Here is a 26,340-nt window from a genome sequence, read left to right as displayed (position 1 = left end):
TTGTTTCGGTTCTTTTCGGTACTTTTCGGTTCTTTTTGGTCCTTTTCGGTTCTTTTCGGTTCTTTTCTGTAAATCGTCGCTCTTTTCTGTAAATCGTTGGACCGGCTCAGTATGGCATCCATATAAAATAAAATGTATTGACGTGATTGAGAATGTGCAGCGCCGGGCAAATAAACCGAACTACCAGGATTAAAGAATTTAATTACATACTCAGAAAGACTGCAAAAATTAAAACTACCATCTCTAAATTTTAGACGGGTCCGAGGTGACATGATTGAATTATATAAAATACTGAACGGAAAATATGATAAAGAGGCGGCACAATTTGTTAAATTATGGAAAGATATGACAACACGAACAGGGGTACGCGGCAACAGGCTGAAACTGAATATTTCCACAGAGCAAGAACAGAATTAAGGAGGAATGCCTTTGCTCTACGAGTGGTGAGAACATGGAATAACCCGAAATTATAGTGACATCACCAACCACAAATACATTTAAGAATAGGCTAGACAAATACTGGAAGAACCAAACAATGATGTACGAAGACTATAAATCAACAATCACCGGAAGTGGAGAAGATTTAGATAAACAGACTGATGAAGAGGAACTTTCGTTCCTGTATCAGTAAAATTACCTAAGGTAAACCGAAGTAAATAATGATGAAAAAGTTTGTTGTGCTTCTTTGCGTTAGGTGAGAGGTTGGGGATTTGGCTTTATCGCCGAATTGACCTAGATCAAAACATTGAATTGACGTAGACACAGGAAAGCGTCAAAATGGCGTCCAAAAAGTCCAAAGAAACATTTACCGTAAAAACTGTCAATAATGGGCTTAGAAAAATATGTAAACCTGTTATCAGTACAGATGTAATGGGTAACAGAAATGTTGAAGTCCGTGCTGTTGGTGCTTGGGTTCAGCCAGCGAGCGCTTTTTCATCAGAAGCTGTGGTAAGCTAAAAATCTATGCAGTCGACATGTCTGATCATGTGTATGGGACCATAATTGTTTTATTTCTTTCTTCTTCTTCTTCTTCTTATGGTATCCAGTTATCCATCAGATTTTTGATGATTACTAACTGCTGCGCATGCGTAGGATAATAATAAATAAATATTTACAAAATAAGAGTGCCAAAAAATAAACAAATACTAACATGACTTGTGGTTAAAACTATTTACATAACTACTAAGTTTACTGTTCTATATTGTAGAGAACAGTAGGTGTCAACTGTTCTCTAAAAATATTTAGAGTAGGAGAAAGTACTACCTTTGGAGGTAGTACATTCCATTGTGTAATAGTATACGGGAAAAATGAATATTTGTAACAATCTTTAAATGTAAGTATATGTCTGTAAGTTTGTGGATGAAATTGTCGGGTTCTATTGTCTGTTGGTATGAGTAATGTTGATGGTACAGCGACAATTTGGTGAACAATTTTATAAAACATTATAAGTCTTGTTTTAAGTCTGCGTTGTTGTAGAGTAGGCCAATTTAAAGTATTGAGCATGTCTGTAACGCTACTGGTGTTATGATAACGATTACAGGCATATCTAGCAGCCCGACGTTGAACCATCTCAAGTTTATTGCATTGTTCAGCAGTGTGAGGGTTCCAAACCGAACAAGCATATTCTAGTTTAGGTCGGACAAGTGCTAGATATGCTTGAGACTTAATGTTTGTAATGGATGTTTTCAGATTTCTTTTTAGAAAGCCTAGGCTTTTATTAGCATTACCAATGATGTTATTTGTATGCTGTGTCCATTTTAAGTCTGATTGCAGTGTTACTCCAAGGTATTTTGCAGAGGAGACAGATTCTAGAGTGTGGCCGTGAAGAATGTAGTCGTGTTTGATGGTATTTTTCTTGTTTGAGGCAGTGAGAACTGTACATTTGTCTGGATGGAAAGCCATCAGCCAGTCTTCTTCCCACTTTGCGGCAGCATCAAGATCTTCCTGAAGGCTATCACAATCTTCTTGAGATTTGATGCTTTTGTATATGATGCTGTCGTCAGCGAACAGTCTGAGTTTACTGGATTTCAAATATTCTGGTAGGTCGTTAATATACACCAGGAATAGAACTGGACCCAGAACTGTTCCCTGTGGGACACCAGAAGTAACTGGAGCAATGTCTGATGACTCTCCATCCAGGACAACTGTTTGTGTGCGGTTTGATAAGAAGGCAGAGATCCAGTTAAGTGTTTCATTTTGAATACCGTAGAAATGTAGTTTATATAAGAGTCTTTGATGAGGGACTTTGTCAAAGGCTTTGGCAAAGTCCATAATCACAAGGTCTGTTTGGGTGTTATTGTCTGAATTTGAAGCTAGTTCTTGTATGAAAGATAGAAGTTGTGTTTCACATGATCTAGAGTGTCTGAAGCCGTGCTGAAGGTCGTATAATAGATTGTTTTTTTCTAGGTGGTTAATTAGGTGTTTAGTAATGACATGTTCCATTAGTTTGCAACTGATACAAGTGAGAGAGATTGGTCTGTAGTTGACTGCATTGTATTTTTCCCCTTTTTTGTATGCTGGTGCGACATTTGCATGTTTCTTTACCTGCTGTTTTAATTTTATCGTTGACATGTGCTTTTGCATGCATCCTTCTTTTCCATTAACTTGTTCAAGTGTTATTGTTGTTGTAGACCTGGCGATATCAAGGTAGTCTAACTAGTTGAGTTAGGGAAGATCTTCTTTGGCTCAATTGGTTAGAGCGCTGTCTTTAGATCCCGAGATTGAGGGTTCGAATCCCGCTGGTACCATCCATGGATTTTCACATCATTGGCGCTGCGAGCAATTACTACTTGTACAAACAAGTGTATATAGGTGCCTGGCAGTTTGATATGGGGTCATGGTGGTTGACCAGCGGTCATAAGATGACCATGACATATCTAGGTGGAACTGGCCAGAGGATTTCCGGGTAGATGTCTCGGGGTTGTACAGGTAGTGGACCTGTGAGTTGCTCGGATGGATGGTATGCAGCCCGAAAAAAGAAAAAGGAGAAGAGTGTTGTAGACCTGGCGATATAAAGGTAGTCTAACTAGTTGAGTTAGGGAAGATCTTCTTTGGCTCAATTGGTTAGAGCGCTGTCTTTAGATCCCGAGATTGAGGGTTCGAATCCCGCTGGTACCATCCATGGATTTTCACATCATTGTGTTGGGGTTTGAATTTATTTACTTTTTTTTGGGGGGGGGGGGGGGGTTCATTCCTTAATTTTCCTCTTAATAGCTTCTTACTTTGCATTTGGAATAATACACCTTAATGCTAATGCTATTTGGAGATCTGTGAACTAGCCAAGAAAATGTGTGCAGGTTGAACTTATGACGTCATACAACATTGTCCGAGATTACTCTGACGTCCAACAGCTGTTTTGCTAGACAAGCTGGACCCCACGGCCCCAGCTTGTCTGGCAAAACAGCTGTTGGACGTCAAAGGAGTAATCTTGAACTACATTCAACAATGATACTTTTCCATTGTGGGTCAGATATTTTCTATTGTAACGTCATATTTTACGGGAACCTAGTCCAAATAATTATGACGTCTTGAAAGGCTATGATAATTTTTTTCTTTGACGCCTTAGCCCTTACTTCGACGTCATAATGCTGAAGCCGCCATTTTCGGTTGGACTTTGAGACCCAATTTATCCATCAAATTTTCATTGAAAGCTATAAAAATTTCATATATAAAAATTCTTACCTTTTATGTGTTTGTTTGTGCAAGATATTTCCAATTAATCCCTACAGAAATAATAATATAAGTAACAATTCCATCCGAGGCGGGAACATGTCGACTGCATTTTTAAAAACGTTTATCTGATTTCTTTTTAGGAGATTATAAATTAATTTTTACACCAAATTCGGTAAAATTTGACAGACCCGAATTTCCGGAACTTTTGTTTTACATTATCTGGAAATTCAGGTCCGTCAAAATGTACCAAGTTTGGTTCAAAAATATATTTTATACTCCTAAAATGAAGCATCTTGAGGAGAAATCAGCTAAACGTTTTAATAAAGCAGTACATTCCCTCTCAAAGTCCAACTGAAAATATGAGTTTGGCGTTATGATGTCGAAGTAAGGCGTCAAAGAAAAAAATTATCATAGCCTTTCAAGACGTCATAATTATTTGGACTAACGGGAACCCAGTCCAGTAATTGCATATAAGGCACAAAACAATGTAAACATTGCTTCAACACAAAACAAAACAAGATACCTTTAGTTTATTCAGGTGCACATTTTGTGCCATATCTAAGTAATTGTGGTCAAATAGCCAAATTTTAGTAAAAATAAGCGAGACATGCAAAAAGAGCAGAGCAAAGTCTTAAAATAAATCAAGGAGATGTGAAATGATTTCCAATGTGAGAGAATTTCGAACAACACACATGACACAAATGTATCCAACAGAATGACAGAGTCCAAATGACTTAGTACAGAAAATGTAATTTACAACTATACATTGTTTGTAGTTCACTGTATGGCTTCCATGACAATGAATATTTAGCTAAATCTGTACGTTATGAACAGCTAATATGAGGCAGGCTTTACATGTGAAAAGGGACAAAGTCTGTATGACTTTTTTTTAATTCAAACATATTTAAACTTCAAGATCTGCTAAAAAAAAAGAATCGAAAATACCTCACGAAATTTTCCCAATTTTTTTTTTTTTATTATTGATTTTTCTACTGTAACAGGGGACTTCTTCCCATATATACAAAGCCCTGATTATGAAACAATTTTAAAAAATGCAGTCTCTAAAATTATAACATTCATAAACATTAACAATGGTTAACATGGTTAATGAAAACAAGTTTCTTTTGGCATAAATCAAGGTTCTTGGTAACACACCTACATGCACATTACATGTGTCATTGCAATAAAGTTCAATTGACAAAAGGGAAAAATGTTACTATGTACATGTACATGTATGTTGTAGATATCTATCAAGATTTATTTGGTCAAGTAAATACTTCATCTTTATTAAACCAATTAGAGATTCGCATGAAAATCAGAAGACAGCCTTTCAAAGGTACATGTACTTCATTGCATTTAATTTAGTGTCTTTATAAAAATATAAGTGAAAAGGTTTTTAATTACAGCATGCAGCCCATGAAGAACAGGAAAGAATTCAGAAAATGCAAGAAGAGAAAAATGCTAGACTGAAAAGATTCAGGGAAGACGTCAAACACAGAGTCAGTATGCTGGAAAAGGCAAGAAAGAAACAACAGCAAGACAACACAATTAAAGCTGTAAGTTTAAATTTGATATATATAGATTCTACCACTGCTTTGAGTGTGATAAGATATTTATCCACTCAAAAGTTAAATTTTCAAATTTAAAACGCAAGGCTTGCCCAAGCATTTTAAATATTTAAAATTTAACTGTCGAGAGTGGATAAATATAGTATTACACGAGATTTGGTGGTGGAATCAGTTTCTCTAATGATTTTTATGCAGTATGCAGGCAAACTTATTCTGTCTTCTAAAAGATGTGTTCTTTCTATGTGACGTCATTAGGCATGGTCACTTTTTTTCATGACGTCACAATAGGAAATTCAGAAGAAAGCAAGAAAATCTGACATCATAATCGAATTTCGACCAATCAATAGCTGAGAGATCAAATGAACCACACGTTGATTAAATAAAAATAATCAACAGGTAAGGGAAAACAATAAATTGGCTAAGAATTAGAGAAACATATATATATATTTACACAGAAGATATTTGCCTTAAAAAAGTAGCAGAATAAGAGTGTTGAACAACTTTAATCTTACATGAGTGTATGAAAAAATGTAAAGAACACTGTACTTAAGGTGGCTCGGGCCTATTTGAAGTTTCTATCAGAAGTGCCGTATTTTTTGTTATTATATTCTTTACAGAAAGTTAATCAAATTGTTCAGAAAAAAATAGGGGGTCACGGACCATGTATGCTCAAAATTTTACTTTTAAGCAGGTATGTAAAAGGGACCATTTTTCAATGAAATGATAGGAAAAATAGAGGTGTTGACATATTTTTATCGGAATATCAAAAAAACGTTCTTTGACACTTGGTCCAAAACTGTAATCTAAAAAGCTGAAATATAGCTTCAAAGAATGAGCAAATAAAAAACATAAGTCACGGATAAGGAAAAAAAATATTTTGCCTTAAAACCCAAATTATGATGAAAATTGGTGAAATGTCATTTTGAGCCTTTCACATGTTTCACAGATACACATTATAACAATAATATTCTTTTAGTGACATAACTAGAATGATTTAACATTTCTAATCAATCAAAATATTTTAAAAAATAATATCGAATTTACGACACATAGTTTCGTGTGTATTGTAATCCATGCGTGAAATTATGTGCAGTCAAATGGTCCCTATCCACCTAACATGCCTAAAGGTTAATTGCTGTCTTTTATGTTTTTGTTGACAGAAATTATCAATTTTTAACCGGATTTTTGTGACAAAAATGTCGGTTATTGATTTGGGGATGTACGACGGGCAGGCGGGCGGCAATCAAATGTTGTCCGTGCATTAACTCATGAACCGTTCAACCAAAGCTTTTAAAATTTTAATATGTTATTACTGACAACTATTCGAAGGTCAAGTTCAATAATGGCGATTTTGACTTTTACCGTTCAGGAGTTATGGTTCTTGAAAGATTGAAAAATGGAGTTGTCCGTGCATTTACGCATGAACTGTTCTACCAAAGCTTCCCAAATTTTAATATGTTGTTACTTATGAAAGAATGGAGGTCAAGTTCAATAATGACGAATTTGACTTTTACCGTTCAGGAGTTATGGTTCTTGAAAGATTGAAAAATGGAGTTTCCAGTCGTGTCCGTGCATTTATGCATGAACTGTTCTACCAAAGCTTCCGAAATTTTAATATGCTGTTACTGATGACAAAATGGAGGTCAAGTTCAATAATGACGATTTTGACTTTTACCGTTCAGGAGTTATGGTTCTTGAAAGATTGAAAAATGGTGTTTCCCGTCGTGTCCGTGCATTTTCTCATGAACCATTCAACCAAAGCTTTTGAAATTTTAATATGTTGTTACGGATGACAAAATAGAGGTCAAGTTCAATAATGACGATTTTAACTTTTACCGTTCAGGAGTTATGGTTCTTGAAAGATCGTAAAATGGCGTTTCCATTCAGGTTGTTGCATTTACTCATGAACCATTCAATCTAAGCTTTTCAAATTTTAATATGTTGATACTGATGACAAAATGGAGGTCAAATTTGATATTGACGATTTTCACTTTCACCATTCATCAGTAATGGTTCTTGTGATATTGCCAGGACACAAATAAATGTTAATAAATCCGGTTTGCTGTCGTTGTGACAGCCTCTTGTTTAAAAATATTTTAGTGCTCACTTTGGATCTTATTACTTCTTTTGATAAATTAAGAATCACAGTAGACACTTAACATGCTTAAGTAAAAAAAAACTCTTTAAGGACTAAACTCATGAAACTATTATATCTGTATGTTGATCAGTACACAGATGCATTTTATACTGCAGGTTCAACATGAACATAAAGTTGTAAGACAGAGTGCTTTTGGTGAAACAGCTCATCGAAAAGATAGTTGCCTTGTAAGAAAGGATAATGCTTCATTGGGAATGAGACCAAAGTCAGCCCCTGATGGTAATATATATTGTATATATATATATACATGTAGGAAACTTGTTTTGTAAACAATTTTGCAAATTTAATGATTTTATGTTTTGAAGTTAATAGTTCAAATTTAAAAAGGGGCTTAAGCTTCTATTCTCAATTTTATTTACAGCTTTTTCCCTTTATCATCATTTGAAGATTTCCAGTTACATTTGTACTTTTAAAAAAACCTTATGGATTTGATGCAAAAAAAGCTTGAATAAAAAAAAAATCAAAAGATATTGTTAATTACTTAGATATATAAGAAGATATAGTATGAGTGTCTACAGTCTATGGAACAAATCTCATATCAAGTCACAATTTGTAAAAAGTAAACCATTACACAAATTAAGGAATGTTCTTTTCTAATTTGAATGAAAGGAAAAACTTATTCTCTTAATATATATATGTAGATGTGATAAGAAGATCGGGTATGAGTGTCAATAAAACAACTCTCCATCATAGTCACAATTTGTAAAAAGTAAACCATTATAGGCCAAAGTATAGCCTTCAACATGGAGCCTTGGTTCACACCAAACAGCAAGCTATAAAGCTATATTTGTAATTATTATTATACCCCATGCAACGATGTTGCGGAGGGTATAATGTTTTTGACCCGTCCGTCCGTCTGTCCATCATTCCTCTGTTAATTATCTTCTCGACTCCTTTGAAACCACACAACAGAATTTCATGAAACCTTTTTAGATAATAAGGACATTCTATGTAGATGTGCATATCAACAGGAAATTATGATTCAAAATTTTTCTAGGAGTTAAGCCCCTTTGAACTTATTTGCCCCATTATACTACTGCAACAGTTTGTCATCACAACTCCTCTGAAACCTCGCAACAGAATTTCATGAAACCTTTTAGATTATAAGGACATACTATGTAGATGTGCATATTGACAGGAAATCATGATTCAATTTTTTCTTCCTTACAGTTATTTTATTTGTCCAGTGACAATGAGGGGACGTGGGGTTTGTGAGTGTGCTCACTAGGGTTCTTTAATTTTTGTTGGTTGCAATGTTTATTTATTTCATATGTATACACAGGGAGAAGACTGCAAGATGATGGCACCGATTATAGAGCATTCTGTGATCAGACAAATGAGGTATGTCATTAGTTTTAACGATTTTATTGTTCAAAAGGCAAATGGTTCAGACAAAAGTTTTTGAACTTAGTGACATCTTCTCCAATTCAGACATATACATGTACGTACATATAAACATGAACAAACATTAAATATAATCTGATTTAAACATATTATTTTTTAGCATAAAGATGACAAAATTAACATAGAACTTTGAAGAATCAAATCAATGGATTTTTATCCAGTAAATATAATGAACCTAGTACATCTTATTCTAGAAAAAATAAAAACCAACACACCACAGGCAAAGCAAAGATTGACATTTAATCAAGTATTACTGAATTGAAGGTTAGATGTTTTCAATACTACTCCGAGCAAATAAATTCATTTAGATATTTATTCTTGAAATTTTGTGATATATTGTATAACTGCATATAGTAAAAAGAATAGTATTTTTTTCACACAATTAACAAGATAAACCTGAAACTACAGCCTAAGAACCATAACTGCATCACAATTTGTAATATTAATATTTAGAAATTCTTGTCCAAAAAAATTTTGTTAGATTATGTTACTGTGCCATGAAACAGAAGTATTGACATTCCTTTATAACATTAGTTCCAAATGAAAGAAATATTCTATTATTATGTTTCCATTAGAACAAATATTACAGTATTTGTTCCTTACAGAATAAAGGGTATAGAATATTTGTACAAGCAGGAACAGTTATTATGGCATTGTTAATAACAAAGTTTCAATAGGGGAAAAAAACAAAATAAGATAATAACAAATTGCAGAATTGTTCTGATTTATTAGTTATTAGATATCTAAAAGTCTGAGAAAAAATATTTCAGTTATCAGTTGCATTTTGAACAGATATATCATGTTAAGGAGGGGTATTTGCGAAAAATACCAGTCAGGGAATGTTAAATTTCAAGAGCCGTAAAGGCGAGGGAAATTCATACTCAAGACTGGTATTTTTCACAAATACCCCTCAAGAACATACTATATATCTGTTTAATTACACTGAATGTTAGCGTTCAAAAACGCATTGATGATCGTGATGCTACAAGCCTCCAGTCGGATAGAGTATATTTTGGCAAATACCACGGCAGAGAGGGTAAAAAGGCATATCCTTTTTGCAAAAACCCTGGCGGCATTAAAAAATGAACGATATTCATTTGATAACAGTAAATTGGTGAAAACACACTGGCTATCAACCAATAAAAATCCAGGATTCTTACATAAAGTTTAATTATATTTTTAATTAAAAAAAAATCATGTTAGCATTGGATAAATTAAGGTGGTACATTATACTAATGGGACGACTTTGAAAAAATCAGCTAAAAGTTTTAATCATGTTCTTTATATTGTTAAGTAAATTTTAAGCTTCTCAATGATCAGAATTAGTGTCTGTCAAACTGCTTTTTATCCAATAAAAAATTTCTGATCAAGTGTGTGGTTAATTTTTTTTAAATTTAAATTTTTATATTTTTGTAAAATGGTCAAAATAAATATTGTGTCAAATTTTACGAAAATTAAACAAGCCAATTTAATTTTAGTGTTTGGTATCACATTAGGGAAATTATTATTTTTACAGGTTCATAAATTAACAAACCAAGCAAGAAGACAGTTGGCAAAGAAACAAATAGTAACAGATGATTTCATGGCAGATGATTTACCTGGAGGTGTATGGAAAGTTTCAAGTACAAGAGATGTAAGACTAACAAAAACTACTTGTGGATCATAAAAAATCAGATGAAACTCTGTCAAACCCTCGTGGCATTGTATGAAACTTGTGACAAGTGAATTTTATTTTTAATTTAATTTAGATATTTTTGTTTTTCCGTATTTAATTGATATAAGGTAAAGGACTTAGTTAGTAGTTTAGTAAACATTTAAAGAAAGTCTAGGACTAAAGTCTTTTAGACATCAGTAAATAACTTCATGGATGTTTTGATAGTGTGCCTGAAGCTTTTTATGATTAAGAGATAATGTCTGATGTATTTTGAATGTTATGAAACTTGGACAGAATTTACTTCAGTTTTTCTGTATTTAACAGATAATTGCACATAGTTTTTGCAGCTATCATTACACTTTAACTCTGAGAGCAGCAATAGCAGGTATCAAATAGTTCCCCAAAACCCTTAATAGATTTTTTAAGTTTGAAATTAAATGGACTGAGTATACAGTAGTCCATAAGACTATTAAAGCATAATCATGCAATGTATCTATACATTTTAGTTGACTCATGTTATTTATGTTACAGCACCCTGCTTCTAGAAGTACAGCTGACCCTGAAGTATTTGATATAGAAGATAGTGAGTCTTTAGATTTACAAGGTAACATTTGTCAATGGTGTATAAACATGTGTACATATTTTTTGTTGATTTTACTAGCTTTAGCATCTTATATCTTTATCTTGCTATAAAAAGTTTAGTGTTTGTTTTTAAGATATTTAGTGTTTTCCTGTAAGTATTTTGCATTCCTCATACACTGATTTAAAGTAAGCGAGAATTTATGATCATAAATAAGAATGGAGACATGGTTGCAGGCAAATATGACACACTGCTTAGGGTTGTTCAAATGTATAGAGTTCAGGGGTTGGAAGGCACTTTGAAATTGGCCCCACCATACATACATTTTTAATTGGATATTTCCTTCAAATGTTTAAGCAATCTTTCTTAAATAACCACCACTCATCAAATTTTGATTAAATTGCATTCTGACCTCCTCCCTAAAATACAATTAATGCTGGAAAAACCCATACAAGAATATTTGTGTTTTGGTTATGTTTTTTCTTATGGAACGTATATTTTAATTTGATTTTTTTAATTTTGGTGCTATAACGCCACTTTTAAGCACCGCATTTAGGCTATTTCGTGGCAGCCAATTTTTATTGGTGGAGAAAGCCGGAGTGCCTGGAGAAAACCATGACCTTCGATAGGAAAACTGATAATCCTAGTCAATTAAGATTGGAGAAGAGTGCACAACCCCAGTGTTGAGTGGCTAGTGATAACAGTAGTAACTACTGTGACCACTCAGCCAACGAGGCCCCAACATATATTTTATGAAAAGGGGGTGGGGTCTCTATAATTTTAGGAAATAAACATGAGGGAAGCATTTTTTTCAAAAAACACTTAAGTCTTTTAAAATGCCTTATATTTGTTCGGTATATTTAGCATATGATAAGATTCAAGTAACATTGAATAGAGGATTTATTTGATATGTTTTGAGGCTAAAAAACAACACTTACTTATTCAACCTATCAAGAATTATCTTAAACTTAAATTTGTTTATAGTTTTACTATACAGATAGTACATGTATAAAGTTCTAGTCAATTAAAGGTATTTTTTTTTTTTATATATAAAGCAATTTGATAAAGACATTAAATTTGAACTTATTTGTACACTATGTTGATAGATGAGGAAAAAGAAAATATAGAAACAAGTAGACTGAAGGTTGTCCATTTTGATAAGGAACCAAGTAAAGGAGAAACAAGAGAAGAGAGGATTAGCAGAAAAAGTGGTAAAATTGTATTTTGTCTAGTAGTATTGCTATTAAAAAAATAACATAAGTCTTTCACAATAGCAAAAAAATTGGTGTAAAAAATAACCTTTTTCATAAACTAGTATGTTGTATGTTAAATTTAGCTGTTACATAAATGTATAGGGAGTTATGACAAATGCTGTAACTGTGTAATTAGCTCATGTAAAAATATGTCGATGAGACAAATATTAACTGGAGACCAAGGGATGCTGATATAAACATCAATAAGGCACTGTACTGCCTTTAACTTTGAGCAAAATACATAGCACATAGTATATAAAGTGTGTAACAATTCAAAATGGATAACAAGCATCCGGATTTACATATACATCCAACAGGGGGAAAATAATGCAGACATCCCTATGACAACCACTGGAGTTTATTATTCAAAAATAGATACACATATTTAAATCTTTAATCTTTTAATAAAATTTGTATTCCATTCAAACCATAGAAAGGTAACATTATATAGATGGCAACACAATAAGCATATTATCACAAAAATATTAACTTTTCATTGTTTCTATTTCAGCAACAACATGTAAAGGAACACAAGTTATGGGGAATGTTCCTAGAGTCAAGCAGGTACCTAGTATTTACACTGGGGTTCAGTCTGAGGAAGAAAAAAGACGACAGAAAAGTGAACATGCAACTTACAGACGACTTTTTATGGATTTAGAGAGAGAACAAGTTAAAGAAAATATCAGGCGCCAAGAACACAGAAAAAGAATAATGAAGTAATTAGTTTAGATAAAAGAATTTTCACATGTTAATAAAATCAAATCAAATCAAATCAAATATTTTATTATAGTCTCATCTCTCTACATGTACAATACAAACATGACTACAATATATACAACTTGTTTTAATTAAAAGTACAAAACAATCTTAAAAACATTCGAGAGCCACTCTCAAAAGAGTTATGAGAGACTTTTACATAAAAAAGGACAGCTCGATAAAAATACAAAACATTTTTTATCTATATAAAACATTCTTCCTTTGAATTAAAATATCATGGCAGGTTTTGGCAGAATAAAAGCACAAATTTTCATTTGTAAATAAAAATATAAATTTTTCATCATCATTTAAGTCTAAAAAATCAATATTAAAAGAAACTGCTTTAGTAAAAACCTCTTGTCTTGCCTGTGAATATAAAGGGCATTTGAGTAAAACATGTTTCTCATCTTCAATGAGTTTCTGTTGCATACATGAATCATTAAAACAAAATCTATTTTCACTTAAAACCCCTTCATATCTGCCTGTTTCAATTCTAATCGGCGCCACACCACATCGAAATTTAACAAAGGCGCTTTTATATTTTCCTGGCATATGAACACTTAAATAATGTTCTTTATAATATTCTTGTGTAAATAATCTATATGTACGCAGTTTACTGCAATCATTTGTATTTAAATCATTACACCATTTTCTCTTGTACATATCAAAAACATTACTTTCAATATTCTTAATATCATTTTTACTAAAAGTGCAGTTTATATTACAAAAATTTTCAATATTAAGTTTCTCTAAATTTACTATGAACTCTAAAATTCCAGTTTTTAATTTTACTGTTGCATATTCTATTTGCCCATAAAACACTTTTTTATTAGGGCCCCGCCAAAGGCGGATCGCCCTATAGTGATCAGCCTGTCCGTCTGTCCGTCCGTCTGTCCGTCCGTAACACTTTGTGTCCGCTCCATATCTAGAGAACCATTATGATTTCATACTTTATACTTTACATGTTTATTAACCACCACCAGAGGGCGTGTCATGATGTATGTACAACTTCCTAGGTCAAAGGTCAAGGTCAAAAAACTTTGGTTTCAGTTGACAACCCTGTGTCCTGTGGTGAAGATCGTGTCCGCTCTATATCTTGAGAACCGTTATGATTTCAAAGTTTATACTTGACATGTATATGAACCAACACCAGAGGGTGTGTCATAATTTATGAATGACTGCCTAGGGCAAAGTTCAAGGTCAAAAACTTTGGTTTCAGTTGACAACCCCATGTCCTATGGTAAAGATCGTGTCCGCTCTATATCTTGAGAACCGTTACCATTTCAAAGTTTATACTTGACATGTATATAAACCAACACCAAAGGGTGTGTCATAATTTATGTGCAACTTCCTAGGTCAAAGGTCAAGGTCAAAAACTTTGGTTTCAGTTGACAACCCCATGTCCTATGGTAAAGATCGTGTCCGCTCTATATCTTGAGAACCGTTACCATTTCAAAGTTTATACTTGACATGTATATAAACCAACACCAAAGGGTGTGTCATAATTTATGTGCAACTTCCTAGGTCAAAGGTCAAGGTCAAAAACTTTGGTTTCAGTTGACAACCCCATGTCCTATGGTAAAGATCGTGTCCGCTCTATATCTTGAGAACCGTTATCATTTCAAAGTTTATACTTGACATGTTTATAAACCAACACCAAAGGGTGTGTCATAATTTATTTACAACTTCCTAGGTCAAAGGTCAAGGTCAAAAACTTTGATTTCAGTTGACAAACCCATGTCCTATGGTAAAGATACAATTTTTTAATGCACATTATTCACAGCGGGGCCCACAGAGATGGCTCCCATCTCAATGATATCTAGTTAAGTCTGGTATCATTCATTTTCAAAAATCTTGACCAATTTCTAAAAATACATGACCATTGTTTAATTATACATGGCATCCAGCCCGTATCTCCATATAATGATAAATTTGGGGTATATTTTCCAACACCCATAAAAAATCTCATGGCTCTATTTTTAATTGCATTAATACATGTAAATTCCCTAGCTCCCCATATTGAGGCACCATATTCAATAACTGACATAACCAGTGCAGGGCTCGACATTAACACTTGTCCGATTGTCCGGGACAAGTGGACACAGGTGTCGGGCAAGTAGATTCACCATACTACTTGTCCGATGGGACAAGTGAAAAATCAAGGTCAGATAAAAATAGATCAAATTCAAGACTTATACATTCCCAAAAATATGAATGATTGTTTTATTGATCATACTTAATGAAATAATTATTCATTGATTGAACCAGAGACATATAAAACTTGTATAATATGTCTCTGATTTGGAGTTTTGAACATGCTGGCAGCCATTGACCAGGGGGATATAAGTAAGGGGAAAGAAACCAATGTTAATGTATCTTCTTAGTATAAGCTTCCTTGAATTAGGAGCACCTCCATATGGAGTTTTACCTAAACTTTAAGATATTAAATCAAAGTATGTTTCATTTGATTTTGCTTTTATGCATAACAATACATTAAAAAAGGTTTTATTTGATAAGATCTATGATATAAAAATTTAAGATGAAAAAAAATAAAATCTAAAAAGGCAGATTTTTTTGTAAAATGTGTATGTACATGATCATATATATCAATGTATATACAAATCAAAATAAATTGTAAAAGCTTGTTTTGACATCATCAATAAATTAAAAAGGTTTACTCATATACATGTTCAAGGTGGCCAGGTGTATTTACGTCCTTGGTTTAACCCATACCACTACTAAAGAATGAATAGGTCCATAATGGGGAACGTAGTGGTTTGGGAAGAAATGATGATTTAATGATTGACAAATGATAGTGACATTGAGTCAGAGAACACAGTCTTGCAAAAAAACTTTCATTCTGAAATAATGAAATGTACTTTGATGCGGTATTCATATAACATTACAAAATGCTCCTTTTATTAGGTACAATCAAAGCCCAAGTGTTATTATTGCATAAATCATCAATATATTAGATTTTCAATTATGAATTCGGACAAGTGAGTTAAGAGTTCGGACAAGCTGATTTTCTTGCCACTTGTCCGAAGGGACAAGTTAGAAAAAATGTTAATGTAGAGGCCTGCAGTGTATCAAAAAGTTTTGTAAAAATTGAAAACTCAAAACCAGCATTAGCTTTACTTTTGGCAATTAACAAACCTAATGCCCTACTAGCAGACTTAGCAACAGCTTTCGCCATATCTATATAATTCAAATATTCATTTAACACTAGTCCCAGATATGTATATTTTTCTAATATATATTTCATGAATTTTTTTATATCCTTAGAAATTCATGTTTTTTATAAACTTATCTATGCATAAAGTCTAAACACAAATTTAAAAACTAACAAGCCAATGGTGTTTCTTTGACTTCATATTTCAACATATTTCATTATTCCTAAAATTCAAAGAGTTTGTTAGAGATCAACACCTTTTAGTCTTAAAATAAAGTAAAATAAAGCTTTGTGATATGGAGTCACACATGCTGAGCTGAAATGATGTCCCCAAATTATTTTATATCTAATATTGCACCAAATTGTTCCTGTTTTGTGCTGTACATTCTATTAAACATATACAAAAAGTTAAAAGGTGATAAAGATCAAAGCTTTTATTTTTACAATGTTTGCCATGGAATAGCTTTTATTTTTACAATATTTGCCATGGAATAGCTTTTGCAAACTTTTATCTCTCAGTAGCATCATTTGTATGCAACATATTCTAAAATCTAAATAGAAAGTCTAGTATCTGTGTCTGTTGTACATAATTAAGATTAAAAATTTCAGATTATCTTGAGTTAAAAAACTTAAACAGATGCTCAATAAAAAGATTGCCATGTTAGCAACATCTCCATTAAATTGTAGTCTTTTTGGTTTTAAGAAAAAAATGGAATACATAAAAGCCTGTTTTGACATTCACATCTTCTCATGAATGAAATTACCTATCATTATTATTTTTTTGAATATTTTTTTTATGGGAGGGGAGATTTTTTTTGGTTATTTTTGTGTGGTGTAAACATTTTGCTTGGTTATAGATTAAAGAAAGACAAGGAAGAAGAAAGAAAGGTACAAGAAACTGCATCAAAGGAATTAATAGAACCAAGAGATCCTCTAACAGGAGAATCAGCTCTAGAACTATTAGTACGGGAAATAGAGGAACATAAATATGTACGCCAAAAAGTACAAGAAAATGAACAGAGAATCAGAAAACACAGAGAAATGGAAAGGTATCATTTTCAAACAAATTTTTTTAATAAATCAGAATAAAAAACACTTCTTTTTTTTTATTTTTCATATCAAGTGGACATAAAGATCAAACATGTTTATTTGTTTAGGAACTTTTAAGGAATGACTAATATTTTTTTCTGTCTATGAAGAAATAACACCAAAAATGTGGTGCACACTGAATAACCTGTGTAGCGGGTTATTTGAAAGTGTGCAGCGGGTTATTTGAAAGTGTGCAGCAGTGCACCACATTTTTTATGTTATTTCAATTAGGCAGTAAAAATATTACAGTCATTTCTTATAATTTAATACTCAATTCTTAAACTATATTACAAATCATGAAAAAACGTTGATGAAGTCACAATCACATGACAAATTTGAATCTATGAGCTTTTAAACAAAGCAACTTCAGCCAATCAGAAGATGCGTTAAATCCAAAATTAAATTATTGAATTATAGAATCTAAACAAGTATCAGTATTTGTTTTAGAAGCAAAGGAGTAGGTTCAGTAAGACCCCTTTTTGGCCCCAAAATATAGCAGTTTTACAAAATTGTGAAAATGTAATCTTTTAGCTATTTACTGAAAAGTAGAATGCTTCTGCTATACAAATATGGGCTGTTTTTGACAATACAATGCACATATATTGAGTACTAGCATCATTAAGTCATGCTAAATTACTGAAATCTTCACAATTTTAGCATCTTAGTTAAATATTAGACGGTTTCCGTCTTAAATGAAAGTGGCCGCATTCATGTTCATTCATAATATTGAAATGTAAGTTGTATTTGATGATAATACATAACATATATAAAGGTTGAGGATGAACATGAATGCGGCCACTTTCATTTTTGACAAAAACCATCTGAAAAGTGACGTTTTTTGGCATATTTGATAGATTTTTGATATAAATCTTGAATCGGAGCGTTTTTAATGACTAAATCAGTTAAAATCTTTCACATTAACTAATTAAATCAATTGAAATAGACACTTAAGTGTTTAAAAAGAGTCCAAAATGTTTTGTTAGATGAACCTGAAATTTGAGGCCAAAATCGGCCCTTCTCCTTTGTTCCTTCAGTTTAGCAGCTAGTAAATAAATTTTGAAGAAGTTTAATATTCTACAAACATGATATCAAACATCTTTATCATGAAATATTTTTTCTTTACAGATTTGTGGAAGCATTAAAACATCAGTTAAAAGAAAGGATAGGAATTAGAGGGAAGCTACTCCCAGCTATGTGTTGTTGTGGAGAAACTCTCTGGGATACAAACCCAGACACATGTGCCAATAATTGTGTATTTTATAAAAATCATAAAGGTTAGTTGTTTGATACTGATAATATATATATACTGTGAATTTATTATTTTTTGTGGGTACAAATTTTTGTGGATTTAGAAAATCACATATTTTTGTGGTTATTTGATTTGGAGATTTTGTCAAAGCCTATAAATTATTTGTACTCAAGGAACATTTAAATTTGTGGTTCTGTTCACCTATACCAAAGCAATCCATGAAAAGCGGAAGCGCTTCATTCTAAAAATGTGGTCATGGTCAACGCTTTTTCAATCCTATGAAGGTATAAAAAAAGCATTCAATACTTATAATTACTTTTTTTAGCTAGGATCATGAAAACACGATTTTTATCAAGTTTTTATTTAATTTACCTGTGCACTTTATTGCGGGACCTCATGTCATATTGATTGATATCCTACACATAATGCATCTACATGCAATATACTTATTATAAATCAATTCCATCATTTTGATATGATACAGTAAAAGAAACATTAAAAACACCTTTTTTAAAGAAATTATAGATGGACTTCAATAAAATAACCTTTTAACTTATAGAATCTTACTTTTTTATATTGCATACTGATTCACTGGTTATTTGTTCAAAATAAATTGATGTGTTTAATGGAATATGATAAGTTACCCTTACAATCAGTAGGTATAGGAAAATTTGAACAGAAGTACTGGTAAACCAGACCAAATCAAAAACATAATTGAAAGATACATTATTTAAGAATCGAATGCTTCTTTTTGTAACTTCTTTGGGGTGTAAAAGCGTTCACCAAGTACATTTTGTATGAAGCGCGGACACGCTTCATTCTAAAAATGTGCTCATGGTCAACGCTTTTACAACCATATGAAGGTACAAAAAAAAAAGAATTCAATACTTATAATTACATTTTTTAGCTAGGATCATGAAAACACAATTTTTATCAAGTTTTTATTTAATTTACCTGTACACTTTATTGTGGGACCTCGTGTCATATTAAATGATAAATTTTATGTGTAATGAAGTTGATTAAGGAATAACACGAGAATGTAGTGTAGCCAATCAGAATAACATATTATAATGAAACATACATCTAATGTAATTATAAGTTGTTGAAATCACTTCAACATGCCAAATAACTTTTATTTTCATCAAAATGAAAACAGCATCAGTGTCTGCAATTATCCACCTTAAAAATCGTTTTTGCATTTATGTATTTAAAGATCTGTCATATTTATTAATAATTTCTATTTTACTTACAGCTTATGCCAAAGCACTGCAATCATTACTAGCATCATGTGAAATAGATTAGCTGTAATTTACAATCAGAGTGAAAAATGACAATAGACATGAGGAACATTCAAAATAAGGAAATCAAGGTTGAAAGGCCTCTGTTCTTTGAATTAAGCTAGCGATAAGGAGTAACCCAGAAAAGAAGATATAAGAATACTTCACACAAGCAAGGAACAATCATTTTACCTGTTACCATTCAAAAGCTAGTTATGTGGAAAGAACTATTTTGATGGGAAGCAGTGTGAGGAATATAAATACAATCTTAAAACGACTGATCATGATAATGTGTATAATTTTATATGAATATTTCAATATATAAGTACATTCTTTTTCAATATTTGAAAAATTATTCTGTATTTTTTTTAATAATTTGAAGCTTTCTTTTATTTGATCCTGTACGAAAAAAACGAAAAAAACACATCTACATGTAATTCATGTTTATTTTACTATGTCTACAGCAATTATATATTTGTTTTAGTTGTGACAAGTATCTGTGATAATTTATTTATATTAGTAAAAGATGGAAATTAAGAAATGTTTAAAATATATTGGCCAAGCAACACTGAGGGAAGTTGTAATAGTCTAAAACTGTCAGTCCCCTTTAACACTTTGTGAACAGTACTCAAATCAGACTGTGACCTGATGGTTTCATTCTTAGTAGTATTGTTTGTCATCAGTTGTAGAGAATTATGCTATTCTGCCATGTTGATTTGACTTTCTTTGTTTTAAGTTTTATGACACAGATAACATAATTATTATTCTTCTGTAGCTCATTGACTTATGAATGTAACTTTCTACTGACTATTTACACTCAAAACTGTCATACATGTACTTGGTAGAATGCTTGTTTAAATGGTCATCATGCGCAGTAAACTTTATCATAGATTACAAATGCGTAGAGACATGTGTCTAGATTACAGGCTCCTGGCTTGCGCCAGACACAAACACAATGAATCTTGGTTAAACATGTATGCAATGGCTCAACCCTTCCCTTAACTAGGACAGTGGTGTGACAGCCCAACAGAAGAAATAAACTTCTGAAGCTGTATGTAATTTTGACAGTATAATGCAAAAGTTTCAAAATCAATAGAACTTGAGGGGACAGGGTTTAATGATGTCCATAGAAATGAGATGTGCAAATGGTTATACAACTGCCTACCAAATATCATTGAGCTACCATTAGACCTAATTTAAACCATACAAACATTTCAAAGTCAATTGAATATGATTGAGGGACAGGAAAAATAGTTCACATAGAAATGAGATTTACAAATGCTGATACAACTGCATACTATATATCTTTGATCTGCTATTACTGATTCCTATTTAAGTGACCTCATAACAAACCTTTATATTTAAACTAAGCAAAAGTTTCAAAGTTGTGCATCGGAGAGCGTGGCGAAACAATTTACATGAAAATGAAAAATGCCAATACTTTAAACAACTGCCTTACAAATATCAATGACCTACAATAAGTTGTTACCTTAAATTGAATAATTATAAACTACAAAAATGGAAACAGCCTGCCTTGAGTTTTGACAAAATCTAAAAAAAAAAAAGAATCAGAAGGAAAGGAATTGACTCGTCAGTAGGCACACCACCTGTGTACATTCACACATATGTTTCATAAACAAGAGTGCACACACTGAAATGTCTCACCTGCTTTAGAGACAATTGATTTTATGTTGATAATCTGAAATATACAGCTTTACTACAACTATCACATAAACCCAACATGATCCAAGATAATGAGGTCACCTCATGTACACATTACAATTATTTCACACACCAAATATAGTTTACCTATTGCTTTTAGTTTCTAAGAAACAAACTAAATGTTTTACATTTGTCATTTCCAGGCTTTTTATAGCTGACTATGCATTATGGGCTTTGCTCATTGTTGAAGGTCATATGGTGACCTGAAGTTGTTAACATCTGTGTCATTTGATCTCTTGTGAAGAGTTGTCGCATTGGCAATTGTACATCTTCTTTTTTATATAAACCAGGAAAACTTACATTGTCCAATGTCCAATAAAAATGAGGCCAAGGTCAGATGAATCATGCCAGACAGACATGTACATCTTATAATCAATATGTGCATTAAATGTAGTTGACATATTGCTTCTAGTATCTAAGAAATAAACTAAACCATAAAACTAGACATTGACCAATGAACCATCAAAATTAAGCCAAGATCAGAGGATACCTGCCAGAAAGACATATACCCCTTACAAGCATACCATACACCAAATATAATTGACCTACTGCTTATATATTATATATTTCTCTAATTTTAAGGAAATATATCCCTTTCCGAACCCGTTGTATAAAAAAATTTAATCAACGTGTGGTTGCCGGTGATCTCAGAAGATGCTTGGCTGAGTTTAAGGGTCATAACCTTTCTCAGCTCACTGAACGAACCAAAATGTTCTAACAGGTGTTAATGAAATTTGGATATGTACAATCATTCCATACACCAAATACAGACCTATTGCTTATAGTATTTGCGATATGTATTTGACCAGAAAAACTTAACCTTGATCACTAATTTATGAAATGAGGTCAAGGTCATGTGAAAACTCTGACAGGCATGAGAACCTTGCAAGGTATGTGCATACTAAATATATTTATCCTTTTACTCATGATAAGAGAGAACTTAACATTAAAAAAAAAATTCTTCAAGTAGTCACTGAACCATGAAAATTAGGTCAAGAACAATGGACATATGACAAACAGAAACTTCATAACATAGCAGTGTATCCCAAACTCTGTCTGACCGACAAAATGTCAGACAAAAAATCATTTGGACAGACAGAAATTTTAAAATATTTTGGTTGAATATATAGTAGAAAAGTCCAAATTTTTCTTTCAGTCAGACAAACCCTAAAACAGTTTGGCACAGCCTGACATGGAGGCATATATACAAAAGTATGAAGCATCCATGTCTTCCATCTCCTAAAATAAAAACTTTTTAAGAAGTTAGTTAAAGGTGTGGACGCAGGATCGCTAGACAGTAGTCACAGGCTCAACTAAAAAGCCGGAGTACTCCATACTCCACTTTATGTGCCTGAAAATTTTAGCACCACATTAAAAAACATTTAGAACTATAAGCAACTGTAATATAATTTTATTCAAAGGTTAAAACAATCAATAAAATTGCTAATTGTATAGTGTAAATGAGATAAACTAACAACGTGATTTGTAAATTAATGAATTTAAGAATAATTTTAAAGTTTTCAAATGAGTTCCAGACAAAACCTAGAATTTAGAGAGAAAGGGAAGTTAAAGATCTTCATAAATTGAATGTTCACTAAATTAACATATCAATCAGTAACGTCTAAAAGAAATATATTTTCAAATTGTATATTTTATAACACTTAAGTTTAAAATCATATATATAGTATTAAAAAGAGTTTATTGCATAGGGATAATTATGTCTGAAGTTTTGATTTTTCACCAATTTAGAATCAAACAAAGGTGATAAAAAGAACTACTGCAAACTATAAATGTTAAGATGATGAAATTTCTCTATCAAATTTGATATTCTGTATTTCTAGAAATCATATGAAAACTTGATATTATCCGTGATAAATATCATAACAAATGCTTAGAATATAAATAAATACAGATAAATATATATAACAACTACCGTAGTAAGCTTTATAAAAAAAAACTTGGTCATATAATTAGTTTTTCAGGTAGAAAGTAAAATATCAAAACTTAAGAAATCCAAGGGAAATTCAAATAGGAAATTCCCTCAACAAATGGCAATCCATATAGATCTAACAAATCCTAAACAACTGTCTCATGCATTATTTTTTGCTATTCATGCAATTGAAATTTCCAACAAATTAAGCTTATCCAAATTTCTTGGAAATTTCAATTGCATGAATAGCAAAAAAAATTCCTTATGAAAGATGTGATCTTGTTACTAATTGTTCTTATAACAAATAAATGCGGAGTCTAGAATTCAAAGGTTTAACATTTTCAAAATTAATTAAACTAGAGGCTCTAAAGAGCCTGTGTCGCTCACCTTGGTCTATGTGCATATTAAACAAAGGACACAAATGGATTCATGACAAAATTGTATTTTGGTGATGGTGATGTGTTTGAAGTTCTTACTTTACTGAACGATTTTGCTTCTTACAATTATATCTATAATGAACTTTGCCCATTAGTAACAGAGAACTATATTTGGTAAAAATTTACATATATTTACCAAATTAATGAAAATTGTTAAAAATTGACTATAAAGGGCAATAACTCCTTAAGGGGTCAATTGACCATTTAGGTCATGTTGACTTATTTGTAGATCTTACTTTGCTGAACATTATTGTTGTTTACAGTTTATCGCTATCTATAATAGTATTCAAGATAACCAAAAACGTCAAAATTTCTTTAAAAATTACCAATTGGAGGGCAGCAACCCAACAACCAGTTGTCCAATTCATCTGAAAAATTCAGGGCAGATAGATATTGACTTGATTAACAATTTAACTTCTTGTCAGATTTGCTCTAGATGCTTTGAATTCATAGTTATAAGCCAAAAACTGCATTTTACCCCTATGTTCTATTTTTAGCCGTGGCGGCCATCTTGGTTGAATGGCCAGGTCATCGGACACATTTTTCAAACTAGATACCCCAAAGATGATTGTGGCCTAGTAGTTTCAGTGGAGATTTTGTAAAAGATTACTTAGATTTATGAAAAATGGTTAAAGATTGACTATAAAGGGCAATAACTCCTAAAGGGGTCAACTGACCATTTTGGTCATGTGACTTATTTGTAGATCTTACTTTGCTGAACATTATTGCTGTTTACAATTTATCTCTATCTATAATAATATTCAAGATAATAACCAAAAACAGCAAAATTTCCTCAAAATTACCAATTCAGGGGCAGCAACCCAACAGCCGATTGACCGATTCATCTGAAAATTTCAGGGCAGATAGATCTTGACCTGATAAACATTTTTATCCCATGTCAGATTTCCTCAAAATGCTTTGGTTTTTGAGTTATAAGCCAAAAACTGCATTTTACCCCTATGTTCTATTTTTAGCGGTGGCGGCCATCTTGGTTGGTTGACCAGGTCACGCCACACATTTTTTAAACTAGATACCCCAAAGATGATTGTGGCCAAGTTTGGATTAATTTGGCCATGTAGTTTCAGAGGAGAAGATTTTTGTAAAAGATTAATTTAATTTATGAAAAATGGTTAAAATTGACTATAAAGGGCAATAACTCCTAAACGGGTCAACTGACCATTTTGGTCATGTTGACTTATTTGTAGATCTTACTTTGCTGAACATTATTGCTGTTTACAGTTTATCTCTATCTATAATAATATTCAAGATAATAACCAAAAACAGCAAAATTTCCTCAAAATTACCAATTCAGGGGCAGCAACCCAACAACCGATTGACTGATTCATCTGAAAATTTCAGGGCAGATAGATCTTGACCTGATAAACATTTTTATACCGTCAGATTTCCTCAAAATGCTTTGGTTTTTGAGTTATAAGCCAAAAACGGCATTTTACCCCTTTGTTCTATTTTTAGCCGTGGCGGCCATCTTGGTTGGTTGACCAGGTCACGCCACACATTTTTTAAACTAGATACCCCAAAGATGATTGTGGCCAAGTTTGGATTAATTTGGCCATGTAGTTTCAGAGGAGAAGATTTTTGTAAAAGATTAATTTAATTTATGAAAAATGGTTAAAATTGACTATAAAGGGCAATAACTCCTAAACGGGTCAACTGACCATTTTGGTCATGTTGACTTATTTGTAGATCTTACTTTGCTGAACATTATTGCTGTTTACAGTTTATCTCTATCTATAATAATATTCAAGATAATAACCAAAAACAGCAAAATTTCCTCAAAATTACCAATTCAGGGGCAGCAACCCAACAACCGATTGACTGATTCATCTGAAAATTTCAGGGCAGATAGATCTTGACCTGATAAACATTTTTATACCGTCAGATTTCCTCAAAATGCTTTGGTTTTTGAGTTATAAGCCAAAAACGGCATTTTACCCCTTTGTTCTATTTTTAGCCGTGGCGGCCATCTTGGTTGGTTGACCAGGTCACGCCACACATTTTTTAAACTAGATACCCCAAAGATGATTGTGGCCAAGTTTGGATTAATTTGGCCCAGTAGTTTCAGAGGAGAAGATTTTTGTAAAAGATTACTTTAATTAACGAAAAATGGTTAAAAATTGACTATAAAGGGCAATAACTCTTAAACGGGTCAACTGACCATTTTGGTCATGTTGACTTATTTGTAGATCTTACTTTGCTGAACATTATTGCTGTTTACAGTTTATCTCTATCTATAATAATATTCAAGATAATAACCAAAAACAGCAAAATTTCCTCAAAATTACCAATTCAGGGGCAGCAACCCAACAACCGATTGACCGATTCATCTGAAAATTTCAGGGCAGATAGATCTTGACCTGATAAACATTTTTACCCCATGTCAGATTTGCTCTAAATGCTT

General features: G+C 32.3%; 1 protein-coding gene across 1 annotated transcript; it reads left to right on the top strand.

Annotated features, from left to right (window-relative positions):
- The first annotated feature begins 738 nt into the window (after window positions 1–738).
- Window positions 739–20,373, top strand: LOC143072846 (uncharacterized). Its single transcript, XM_076247960.1, has 11 exons — window positions 739–948; window positions 5,079–5,228; window positions 7,494–7,617; window positions 8,681–8,739; window positions 10,319–10,435; window positions 10,988–11,060; window positions 12,143–12,247; window positions 12,801–13,005; window positions 17,075–17,266; window positions 18,432–18,580; window positions 19,808–20,373. Exons 1-11 carry the CDS (start codon window positions 778–780, stop codon window positions 19,855–19,857), a joined length of 1,395 nt encoding a protein of 464 aa, XP_076104075.1. The 5' UTR covers window positions 739–777; the 3' UTR covers window positions 19,858–20,373.
- The last annotated feature ends 5,967 nt before the right edge of the window (window positions 20,374–26,340 follow it).

This window comes from Mytilus galloprovincialis, chromosome 4, assembly GCF_965363235.1.
Source record: "Mytilus galloprovincialis chromosome 4, xbMytGall1.hap1.1, whole genome shotgun sequence".
NCBI classification, from domain to species: domain Eukaryota; kingdom Metazoa; phylum Mollusca; class Bivalvia; order Mytilida; family Mytilidae; genus Mytilus; species Mytilus galloprovincialis.
This window is presented reverse-complemented; position numbering and strand designations above follow the sequence as displayed.

Coding starts and splice junctions, on each gene's coding strand:
- LOC143072846 (XM_076247960.1), top strand. CDS start 778: ATGGCGTCCAAAAAGTCCAAAGAAACATTTACCGTAAAAACTGTCAAT. Junction 949..5,078: donor CTTTTTCATCAGAAGCTGTG/GTAAGCTAAAAA, acceptor TTTTAATTACAG/CATGCAGCCCATGAAGAACA. Junction 18,581..19,807: donor ATTTTATAAAAATCATAAAG/GTTAGTTGTTTG, acceptor TTTTACTTACAG/CTTATGCCAAAGCACTGCAA.